This window comes from Sebastes umbrosus, chromosome 24, assembly GCF_015220745.1.
Source record: "Sebastes umbrosus isolate fSebUmb1 chromosome 24, fSebUmb1.pri, whole genome shotgun sequence".
Classification (NCBI taxonomy): Eukaryota; Metazoa; Chordata; class Actinopteri; order Perciformes; family Sebastidae; genus Sebastes; species Sebastes umbrosus.
The window spans coordinates 483,282-496,126 of NC_051292.1; the positions used below are offsets into that span (position 1 = coordinate 483,282).

At 39.9% G+C, this 12,845-nt stretch overlaps 1 protein-coding gene across 1 annotated transcript; it reads left to right on the plus strand.

Annotated features, from left to right (window-relative positions):
• The first annotated feature begins 983 nt into the window (after positions 1–983).
• On the plus strand, positions 984–9,571 carry LOC119483924 (inhibin beta B chain-like). Its single transcript, XM_037762421.1, has 2 exons — positions 984–1,934; positions 7,179–9,571. Exons 1-2 carry the CDS (start codon positions 1,526–1,528, stop codon positions 7,952–7,954), a joined length of 1,185 nt encoding a protein of 394 aa, XP_037618349.1. The 5' UTR covers positions 984–1,525; the 3' UTR covers positions 7,955–9,571.
• The last annotated feature ends 3,274 nt before the right edge of the window (positions 9,572–12,845 follow it).

Genomic DNA, 12,845 nt, shown 5'->3' on the forward strand with positions numbered 1-12,845 from the left:
CAGAGTCCACCAAAGTTTAATAAATGGAATAAAGATTTTATCTGACCTCTATAGTTACTTTGCATATTCATATTTTACATATAAAGCAATACATAGAAGAGAACAAGAGATCCTCTGGTTTCAAAGTGTCAACCAAACTTCACTCATTGTTCTGCTTATTTTAGTAAAATCCGTCTAGAAGGTTGTTTGACAGTTAGTCTTTGAAGGACGATGAATGCATCTGATGCAGGAGCTGCTAATCTTTAAACACGCAGCATCCAGACTGGAAAAAGTGGCATCAATTTATCAGAAAAGAACGTACATTTAACACGTCTGAAGTCGTTTCCTCCGTTGAATCCAGCAGAAGAACGACATATCAAAGTCCACCAAACTCCTATTGGAAAATAACCGTTTTTAAGGATGATTAAAGTTACATAAAAGTTGAATAAATACATTTTCCTGATGATGTTTTTGTACTTTTATGTAATATGTTGAATGCAGGAGCTGCAAAGTATCTGAAGACTCAGACAATGTGACTGAAGAGTCAGACATTTCTTTTCTTTTTCTTATGTTTGTGTGTTTCAAATGTGTGTATGTATTCCTTTAACCTTAAATAAAAAAATAAAAAATAAAAAGTATCTGAATACTTCTTCAGCAATAAGTCTTCAGTATTCTGCAGTAGTACTCTGAATAAACTGCAGTACAACAGTACATAAAGTGTGTACTTTAATGGTGATAAAAGCCTGTATTAGTTTGGTTAATAGTCCCTTATTATTAGAATTATTACTATTATTATTATTATTATTATTAATATTATTAATAATAATAATAATAATTATTATTATTATTATTATTAATATCATTATTATTATTATTATTATTATTATTATTATTATTATTATTACTACTACTAACCCCGCCCCCCTCGCTCGCTAACCCCGCCCCCCTGGTTTTGACCCCTGATATATAAAGAGTTGTCTCTGTGTGGCGGCTCCAGACGGCAGAATGGAAACGCTGCTCGGTGCGCTCTCTGGCTCACCTCCCTCTTCTCCTCCTCCTCCTCCTCTTCCTCTTCCTCCTCATCACCACCACCACCTTCATCATCTTCTTCTTCTTCATTGCGCAGCGGCACTCCGGCAGCAGCACCTCACTGGATCTAATAACCACATCTAGAGGATACACAGACAGGAAGATGATGATGATGGAGTGAACTTGTCCAGGTTGGATTCTTCTTCTCGGTTTTTTTGGATTAATGAAAGCATGTGTGATGTTGGTGTGAAGCTGCTCCTGCTGCGTTAAATAAAGAGGAATAAAGAGGACTAGAGAGGAATAAAGAGGAATGAGCAAAGACATGCATGAATATAACGATGTAATAAACCTGCTGTCTGCTGGACTGGAATCCCTACTGTCTGCTGGACTGGATGGGAGTAAAGTGACTGGTGCGTCTTTACGCATGGAGGCAGCTCTGGACTGAGCTCCTGTTGCGTGTTTAACTCTGACTAAAAGAGACAAAAAAAAAGTGATTCTACAACTCCTCGAACAGAAAATGAGTAGCTGTCTCCTCCGACTGGCTCTCCTCGTGGCTTGCGTCCTCTCCATCTCCATCTCCTCCACCTCCAGCTCCAGCACCGAGGCGGAGGAGGCGCTCACGTCGTCCCGGGATACCTGCGCGTCCTGCGGCGTGGTGCAGCCGGAGGAGCCGGAGTCTGGCCGGCTGAACGTGGACTTCATGGAGGCGGTGAAGAGGCACATCCTGAGCCGGCTGCAGATGCGAGAGAGACCCAACATCACGCACCCGGTGGTGTCCAAGGCGGCCATGGTGACAGCGCTGCGGAAGCTGCACGCCGGGAAGCTGCGGGAGGACGGCAGGATGGAGATCCCCAACATGGACGGACACCCGATGAGCAACGACCTGCTGGAGGAGAGCTCCGAGATCATCAGCTTCGCAGAGAAAGGTGCGTGATGGAGACACTTAAAGTGAACTTTTTAATGACACAAATCTGATATATAACGACAAAGTCCCACCTGATTTCACCTTCTATACTTACTATGTTAATATTTCATACATTTTGACTTATTTTTCATACTTTTGACTAAGTAAATCATAATTTTGATTTAATATCTCATACATTTCGACTTACTACAATATAAATTTCACTTAATATTTCATAAATTTTATTTATATTTCATACTTTTTGAGGAAGTAAATCATAATTTTGACTCCCTATATCATAAGTTTGACTTAATATTTCATACATTTTGACTTACATTTCATACTTTTGACGAGGTAACTCAGATTCATCGTGTGTTCTTAGAATAAACCACAAAAAGCAACTTATTTATAATAATATAAATTTAAAAATTAATAAAATACAAATAAATAATAATAAATAAATTAAATATAATAATAATAAATAAATACCATCAAAAATAATAATAGATACATAAAATAAAATAATGAAACAAATCTGACATATAACAACAAAGTTCCACCTGATTTCACTCAGTTTCTTAGAATAAACCACAAAAAGCAACTTATTTATAATAATATAAATTAAAAATTAATAAAATACAAATAAATAAAATAAAACTAAATAAATAAATAATAATAAATTAATAAAATTAATAAAATAAACACCACCCAAGATATGCATTGTAAATTATTAACAAAAGAATTACCTAAGAATATAAATTAACACAATTAAATATAATAATAATAAATAAATATCATCAAAAATAATAATAGATACATAAAATAAAAATAATACAAAATAAATAATTGCTTATAATGATAATAATTTTTTATGGAAAAATGTGAAATTCTGGTAGATTTTTGCTGCTGTTTTTAGAGAAAGAAGCATGACTTTGTCTGCAGTAAAGCATCCTGCAGGGACAGCTGAGGCAGGAGCTGCTTACCTCTAAAACACTCAGCATCCAGGCTGCTAAAGTGGCAAAAACTTACATTTAACATGTCTGGAGTCTACAGTTAGATGTGTCTTTATTAGACTCGGCAGCTCCATAAAAAGGAGGCAGTGGTTTCCTCACTTGGAAAACAAAATATCCACCAAACTCCCATTGGAAATCAACCGTTTTTAAGGACGAGTAAAGTCACAAAAACACAGTAAAGTGCCTTAAAAACTGTAAGTCATACATGAATATTAAAGGAAAGCTTCAGCGATACTATAAGAAATATAAAAGTCTCTAAAAGATCATCTGGTAATGTGTTTTATAAGTGTAGAGTATCAACCAAACTCCACTCATTGTTCTGCTTATTTTAGTAAACCCAGTCTAGAAGGTTGTTTGACAGTGAGTCTTTGAAGGATGATGAATGCATCTGATGCAGAAGCTGCTAATCTTTAAAACACGCAGCATCCAGACTGGAACAAGTGGCATCAATCTGGAGTCTTTATGAGACTCTGCAGCTCCATAAAAAGGAGGCAGGACACTTGTTGAAACTGTGTGATTATCTTTATATACTGGCTGAATGAGAAACAACCCAGAGGATATGCTGATGTTGAACAGATGTTGATACAGGGGCTTGAAAACCCGCCAAAATAAAAGCAGAGACTGCTGCAGCTGCTACCTGCATGACAGAGAGATCAGCTCCCAGAAGCTGCATTCATATATATTTATTTACACTCAGACAGACAAACATCTGCAGCAGCTGGAGCTGATTTCATCTAATTTAACTAGTTTCATCATCTAGATTGAGTGTAGTTTGGTGGATGGAGAGCTGATTTAGTTTTTAACGCTGCGTTCACGTGCTGCACAGTGAGTTGGACATCTGGGACTCCTGGCGTCCGCCCCGGTGTTGTGTTCACTTTCCTAGAAGCAAACATAAACAGCTCAGCATCCCCGCTGAGAGCCTTTTAGTCTCCGAATGTTTCTCTCTGTAGACCTTCCACCTCGCCGCCGTGCGCCTGCCAGTTGGCCCGCGTTGGCCGGCGCTGAGCGGCTGTCAGCGGGGACGTGGCACGGCGACAAGGCGGCGGCTCAGAGGAACACTTCTTTACTCTGAGAGGAGCTGAGAATGATCAACGACGCCACCTGCTTCGCCCACGTGTGTCTGAAACATCTGGTTTCCACATCAGCAGCTTAACGCTGAACATGATGTCAGAGTGTCTCTGTCACGTCATTATGTGTGTTTTCTCAACTGTGAGTGTCTGCGTTGGCGTGCACATGCCTCCACATCCAGTGTGTGTGTGTGTGTGTGTGTGTGTGTGTGTGTGTGATGGCGGCGCTGTGTTGAATCAGTCCCCTCAGTATAAGGTCACAGCTTTTGTGTCGGCCGTCGTGCAGCCTGAATGCAGATTGACGAGCTGAACTCTGCAGCCTGGCAGCCCCTTACTATTCACTGTGTGTGTGTGTGTGTGTGTGTGTGTGTGTGTGTGTGTGTGTGAGGGTAGTGCACGGTGGTGGTTTGTTATTTTACTGCATCACAGTTTGTCGTCCAGATTCTGACTGTTCATGAACGCGTCTTCTGTGCAAATTAACAGCTCGGTTCCAACTTTCTATTTAGCTCCAAGTTTACCAAAACAATCTCCATCGTTGTTGTTTTTTATTAGTATTATATATTTTTTTAATTTTGATTATTATGTATATTTAATTATTATTGTTTTTTATTGTATTTATTTATTTTATATTATTATATTTATTATTAATTTATATTATGTATTTTTTTTAATGATTTCCAAATGAAATTTGATCAAAAAACAATCTTTTATTATCATTATCATTATTATTAATTATTTTTGTTATTATTATTATTATTATTATTATTATTATTATTATTATTATATTTATTATTAATAGATATTATTTTGTATTTTTTGGTAAATCATTAAAATCATTAAAACCAATCAAATCTGATCCCACCCCTCCAGGTCAGTTTAGACGCTGCTGTGGAGCTTTCAATCACATTTTATGATCTTCATCGTTTGTAGTGTAAATGGAAGTGTAGATGAGAATCCTCCAGTCAGCCTGCAGATATCCAGCATGTTGTGACTCATTCCCTGGTTATGAAGGAAAAGGAGGAAGTTGTTTAAAACATTATTCAAATGCTTAAACAACTTCCTCTTTTTCCATTTCAATGGATGTAACTTCCTCATGCCGTGAGCCGCGTCGTGTCAGCGTTTTTAAACCACAGATTTCCACAGAAGATTGGTCTTCTGTCGGAAGTGTGTTACTCAACCGCTGGTTTATTTATCGGCCTGTTATTAATCACTAAACATCGCCGTCACCAGAGAGAAATCAAGACCTAAATATTTGCCGAACAGCGAGCGGAGCGATGCCGGGGAGTGTTTGGTCGTCCTGAGTTTATCTCGTCCTGGAGGTCATGTGAGGAATCTCCTCATTAGCATCTCAGACAAAGCAGCTGCTCGTCTGTGACCGATGAGTTCCCTCCCAAACCGTCAATTAACCATCTTTAACCATTAACCGGGCGCTCTAATCTGCAGCAGCAGTGTGATCTCAAGCTGCTGAGTCATGACTCAGAGATTACCTCGTCTTGTGATGGATGAGGTAATGCATGTGGAGGCTCGCTATAAAAGAAAGCACAGCGCTCGCTGTGATGCTCGCCAACAAAGTTTGATCCCTTTAAAATCCATTTCTGTGGCGCCAATGCAACCTGCAACCTGCAACCTGCAACCTGCAACCTGCAACCTCACTCCCAACGCGTCAGATAGCGCCGCCTGGTCAGCGCCCCTCGGCATCAGAGACCGACGCACGAACCAGGGACGGCGTGTCAATAAACGCACGCATAGTGTCCTTTCAAAATAAACCTCCATTTTCACAGGAAGTTAGGTTTAGGAAACACAACCACTTAGTTTGGCTTAGGAAACGGTCGGGGTTGACGTTAACGTCACTGACTAACGACTCACGATAATGAGTCATGTGACTATAGCGACTCATGGGACTGACGATAATGACGAGTCATGTGACTCATGGAGCTGACGATACTAGCGACTCCCGGACTCCTGGGACTGCAATACTAATGACTCATGTTACACACAGGACTGCGATACTAACGACTCACTTGACTAAAGACTGTTGATACTAACGACTCACTTCACTAAAGACTGTTGATACTAACGACTCACTTGACTAAAGACTGTTGATACTAACGACTCACTTGACTAAAGACTGTTGATACTAACGACTCACTTCACTAAAGACTGTTGATACTAACGACTCACTTCACTAAAGACTGTTGATACTAACGACTCACTTGACTAAAGACTGTTGATACTAACGACTCACTTGACTAAAGACTGTTGATACTAACGACTCACTTCACTAAAGACTGTTGATACTAACGACTCACTTGACTAAAGACTGTTGATACTAACGACTCACTTCACTAAAGACTGTTGATACTAACGACTCACTTGACTAAAGACTGTTGATACTAACGACTCACTTGACTAAAGACTGTTGATACTAACGACTCACTTCACTAAAGACTGTTGATACTAACGACTCACTTGACTAAAGACTGTTGATACTAACGACTCACTTGACTAAAGACTGTTGATACTAACGACTCACTTGACTAAAGACTGTTGATACTAACGACTCACTTCACTAAAGACTGTTGATACTAACGACTCACTTCACTAAAGACTGTTGATACTAACGACTCACTTGACTAAAGACTGTTGATACTAATGACTCACTTGACTTGTTGATACTGAGAAATGTAATCTGGAATAAACGAAAGTGAAAGAATGAATTTCAGATTTCTGTTTCCAAAGGCCTCAGTCTCACAAATGGTCGGTAAATAAAAAGCCTGGGACCATGTCCAGTCCGCTGGTACTTCTGAGAACCAGCTAATGTCATGTAAATGGTTTTATTTGCTGCGTCTTCATTCTCCCGGTTTGTTGCTGGCGCTGCGACGAGCTCTCAGGCCTCATTGTGAGGACAGTTAGGCTCCATAAGATCTCATTTTCAGGCAGCATTCAACACAAAGTCTTTGAACCTTTGTGTTGCGCTCTCTTAAGCCCCCACCTTCCTCCTCATATTTGGGCCAACTCGGAGGCCAAGTGGGCCGAGCGCCCAACGCCTTCCTGTCACAGTCCGCAGGATCTGTGCTGCCACCCTGAACTGAGAGGAGGCCGTTCCAGAGTCCCCCCCCCTCCGGTGTTTTGGTTGTCCGACGTCTCGTTGTGTTTATTAATAATCCCTCCGATGTGTTTCCCCAGATGACATGGTGACGTCCAAGTCCAGCCTGTTCTTCCTGATCTCCAGCGAGGGCAACCAGCACCTCTACGTGACGCAGGCCACCCTCTGGCTCTACTTCAAGCTGGCGCCGTCCCCGTTGGAGGTGCGCCCGAGGCGGAAGGTGACGGTGAAGGTGTACTACCAGGAGCCCGGCCTCGGCAGCAAGTGGAACCTGGTGGAGAAGCGCCTGGAGCTGAAGCGCAGCGGCTGGCACACCTTCACGCTCACGGACGCCGTGCGGTTGGTGTTCGAGAAGGGCGACCGGCGCCAGAACCTGGACGTGCGCTGCGAGGGCTGCGACGCGGAAGGAGTCGTCCCCGTGCTGCTCAACCGCAACGACGAGTCCCACCGGCCCTTCCTGGTGGTGCAGGCGCGGCAGTCCGACAGCAAGCACCGGATCCGCAAGAGGGGGCTGGAGTGCGACGGCAGCAGCAGCCTGTGCTGCCGTCAGCAGTTCTACATAGACTTCCGGCTCATCGGCTGGAACGACTGGATCATCGCGCCGTCGGGCTACTTTGGGAACTACTGCGAGGGGAACTGCCCGGCCTACATGGCGGGCGTCCCCGGCTCGGCGTCGTCCTTCCACACGGCGGTGGTGAACCAGTACCGCATGCGTGGGATGAGCCCGGGCTCCATGAACTCCTGCTGCATCCCCACCAAGCTCAGCACCATGTCCATGCTCTACTTCGACGACGAGTACAACATCGTCAAGCGGGACGTTCCCAACATGATCGTGGAGGAGTGCGGCTGCGCTTGAGTATTTAACTGACGAAATATAGAAATATTTATGGACGACGATGGAAAACATGCGCACACACAACCTCATGCACACGTATCTACACCCCCTCATGTATGCCTGCACAAAACAACTTGTATATATATTTATGTTTGTTGATATATTTGGTTATATTCCTTCAAAGGGACGTGAAGAGTTCTCTTCCAGATCTTTAAATATCTTTGGAAAACAATCAATCTCTTGACGTTCTTCGTTCAATATCTCTACGGATAGTGAGGATCTGGTTTGCTAAACCTACGAGCCTTTACATCAGTCGATGTGATTTCCTGCTATTGTTAGAGTAGGTACCACTTGTGTAGAAGTTTTGGGATTAAACTCTTCATGTGTAGAACATAAACCCGACCTTAAACGTCTCCAGAGGAGCCTTACGTGGGTCACGAGGTTGGGGGTGATTCAGCCTCGTTCATGTTCAAACATCAGCCACCAACGTGCAGCACTTCAAACCTCTCAACTAAAAGGTAGACGATGTGAAGTGTAACACCTGAAACTCATTCTGTTATCTTCATTGTTGGTATTTTAACTTTTATCAACCATCTAGATAAACATTTCCCTCAAATTATTAACTCCCGTCCTCAAACTCCCGGTCTCAAATAGACCCCTTCTTAGTGTCGACGTCATGATGGAGCTGGAGACAGACCAGCTATCTAACTAACAGTGGGTGACGAGCACTTGAAGATGGAATCATGAATATCAGGGATGACTTCACATTTCTCTGCTTGTTGTTCGGACGTTGTAATAAAACCCTTCAGATTCCTTCCAGTTGATCAAAATGAAAAAGTCTCGTCTCGGTCGGTGAAAGTAAAAAGTTGCCATGTTGCTCAGTTTAGTGACGCACACACCTTGATAGCACTTAGCAGATTGAAATGCCTTTAAACGATGAGCCCTGATGAGTCCTTCTAAAAGAAATAAGTGCCGCATGAGCTATGCAATGTAAAGTATTTACCCGTGACGAGCTGGACTGAAGCTCTTCTGACTAACTATCACCAATACTTGAAATGTCAAAGTGTGGCGAGCAGCGGCGGGTTCGGCCTGGAGGCGGGAAGAGGTTCTGTTTCTGGTGGTAGATTACGGTTCTTTCTAAATGTATTTGTTTTTGCGTTAGAATAAGGTCGTTTTTAGGAGAAATATGCTGCAAAATAAAGTTGATTTTATGCATTTACAAACAAAGATGGCGGCAGGAAGTGACACATCTCTTTGTTCATCTTGTAGCGTAATAAAAAATATTGATACGTTGTTATAGAACGATGTACGGAAGCCCTGAAAGGCAAGCAAGATTATTTATTTTTTTCTGGTAATCCATTTTCTACATCTGATCGAATTATTCTTTTCTCTCCTGTGTTTGACGTAAGAACAGGTGGATTTGTTTTTGGCAGGATAATCTTTCTAAGTTCCTTTTTTTGTCGGTGAAACAGGTAAAAAAAATATTTTAGGCTGAATTTTCTAAGTTGCCTCTTAGGGAAAATGGATGAAATTTAAAAAAAAACATATTTCACAAAAAAAACAGCTGTTTCCCCGAAGAGGCAAAAAAAAATAGAAAAATCAGCCTACATTTTTGAATTTTTAAATTTTAGGCAGATTTTTTTAAGTTATGGTGAAAGTTTGTTTATTTTTTTTTTTTTACAAAATAAATTAAAAAATCACCTGTTTCTCCTAAAAGGCAAAGAAAAAAAAGTAACTTAAAAAAATCAGCCTAAAGAAATGTTTTTTTTTTCACCTATTTTCTCCTAAAAGGCAAAAAAAAGAATAATAATTAAAAAAAATCAGCCTAAAATTTTTAAATTTTTTTACCTGTTTCACAGACCAAAAAAAAGGAAATTTTAAAGATTATCCTGGCAAAAAATTCCACCTGCTCTTAAGTCATGAACACAGGAGAAACAGAATAATTGTTTATGACTGTAAAACAGGTGGAAATTGTTTTTTGACAGGATAATTTCTAATAATTTCCCAAAAATTTAAAGTTAAGTTAAGTTTGTAACTTTTTTTTTTTTTTTTTTTTAAGAAAAATCAGCCTAATTTCTTTTCCCTGTTTCAGAGACAAAAAAAGGAACTTTTTAAGTCATAAACACAGGAGAAAAAAATAATAAAAAATTCTCGCTTGCCTCTCAGGGCTTCCGTAACAATGGTTCCCAACCTAGAATATAATATATTCTTTGGCAACACAAAATTCTTTCAATCTTTAAAGCTTTTTCTTGAAATTCACTGGATAATAGTACCTCTATAAAGACTAATATAACCTACGAGACGTAAGCCAGAAAAAGGTTGGGAACCATTGTTACAGAGTATATAACATAATATAATAAATATGAAATAAACCTGATGTTAAAGTCACTTTGGGCTGCCATTTCTGTTTGGAATAGAGCAGAAATCGACTTTATGTAACGTGATGGAGGAACGTTTAAAGATTCAGTCATTCCTTCCTTTATCAATTAAAACCTGTGAAACACAAAAGGAGGCTAACGGGGGCTAACGGGGGCGAACGGGGGCTAACGGGGGCTACCGTTGACCCAGATGTGATGCATGAACAGTGATTTTATAGAGTCTAAATGAACGCGTCCCAGTGGATTCTCCCAGTTCGGCACCGAAACACACTTGGAGACACAGTTTCAGTCACTTTGACGCCACTTTGCTGTTTCCAGGTTAACGGCGTGATGCTCTCATTCACCAGGTTCACACCGTAAAGAGCTCGTCATCGCTTCTCTTCCCGCCTCCCGTCCGACGCTCCACCGCCGCCACCACTTCAATGGTCGTTAGAGTGTTTGCACTGGGGCGCTGCGTAATAAGATAAAATAAAAACTGCCATTGAATAAAAGTTATTTTTATAGAAGCAAAAATTGAAATGTATGAAATGATGGAACCAAAGAGGCCAAGAGGTTTATCTGTGGAGAGATGTTTCTGTTGTTGTAAAGAGGCCTAAACACTGTATCAGGGTATAATAGCACTCCATAATCAGCTTAATCTCTTTTTCTATTTTTCATATTTTTTCATCAAATTACTTCAAATATTCCTTTTTGTTTTTCTTTCTTCTTCTTCGTTAGAGTCACGTAGAGTAAAGCACACGCCTGCCATCTGATTCCCTGTACAGTCGGTGTAACATATGAATATGCTTTTTGAAATATTTTGTTCTTTGTTATTGTTGGAAAATAAATTTCTTATAACCAGTCGTATGGATTTATTATTATTGTTGTTGTTGTTCCTTCTTATCAACGGATGTTTAACATTCAGTTAACATCACATCTTCATCAGAAAAGTATAAGACGTATAGATGACGTGACGATGACTCAAGACGTATAATAGAATTATAATATTCTATATATATTATGGAGCAGTTAGAGGACATTTGACGTAAGCAATAACATTTTCAATAGTCATGATGGCAAAACTGATTAAAAACATGTATATACATTTTTTAATTATTATTTAAAACAGGTTGAATTCAAATTATTTGTCTTAAAGCATGAATTTAAAATAAAGTTACAGATTGTTAAAGTTATTTACTGTTAAGTTATTATTATTATTATTATTATTATTATTATTGTTATTATTAATAAGTTATGTACCAACATGGAGAAGAAGGCCTTAAAGTGATTGAAAGCTCCAGAGCTTAGTTATTTACAATTTATAATATATTTATATTAACTGTACTGGGCTGGCATTTAAGATTCTATATTTATTCCATTATATTATCATTTTGAGAAATGTATTTCTTTAATTGTTTAATTGTTTAATTATTTAATTATTTCAATTTTATTTATTATAGGCAAATTTTCAAATGTTGTCGAAAAAAGTGTAAAAAAAGTTAAAAAAAAATAAATAAATTTCTGAAAATTGGTAGAAAAAATGTCTGAAAAATGTTCCAAAACAATATCTGGAAAATATCAGAAAAAAAGTATGAAAACTGTTCAAAAAACAGGTCCAAAAATGTCTGAAAAATGTTTTAAAAAGGTCCAAAAACTGTACAAATACTTTCTGAAAAATATCTGAAAAATGTCCAAAAAATGTTTAAAAATGTCTGATGGATTGACAGCCCTACATTTATCCTCATTAGTTGTTTTCTGTTTAAATGTTATTTTGAAGAGCCTGTAACTTCAGGGGGTCAGACCAGACCCCCCTATAGAGCTCTATATGAGCCCACTCAGCCGGACAAAGGCTCTTAACAGGCCTAATTATACCTCAGCAAATCTCAGCAGGACTTCAGGGGTCAAGTGTTTGACCTCTGGGGGTCACACCCTTCATGACTGAGACGACAAGCGACTACAAGAGGAGCAGCGCTAGAGGAAACCTGCAGTATGATTACACCATTATAAATAAGGTAATCTGACAGCTGATGAGTCAATTCAGACTGTCAGCAATGAGACATGGAGACATGGAGACATGGAGACATGGAGACAGGGAGACAGAGACAGGGATAAGGGAGTTAGAGAAAACTGAAATAAAGAAGAACGTTCCCCTCAGAAGAGGAACTGTATTAACTTAGGAGACCCTCTGACTTTTCATCTAGCGCCACCATCAGGTCAACATTTTAATGTGTCCAATACTCTGGTTTATGAAGAACGACAGGAGGTAGGTGATGAAGACAAGACGTAGACGATGAAGACAAGACGTAGGCGATGAAGACAAGACGTAGGCGATGATTTCAAGACGTAGGCGATGAAGACAAGACGTAGGCGATGAAGACAAGACGTAGGCGATGATTTCAAGACGTAGGCGATGAAGACAAGACGTAGGTGATGACGACAAGACGTAGGCGATGATTTCAAGACGTAGGCGATGAAGACAAGACGTAGGCGATGAAGACAAGACGTAGGCGATGATTTCAAGACGTAGGCGATGAAGACAAGACGTAGGCGATGAA

Coding starts and splice junctions, on each gene's coding strand:
- LOC119483924 (XM_037762421.1), top strand. CDS start 1,526: ATGAGTAGCTGTCTCCTCCGACTGGCTCTCCTCGTGGCTTGCGTCCTC. Junction 1,935..7,178: donor CATCAGCTTCGCAGAGAAAG/GTGCGTGATGGA, acceptor GTGTTTCCCCAG/ATGACATGGTGACGTCCAAG.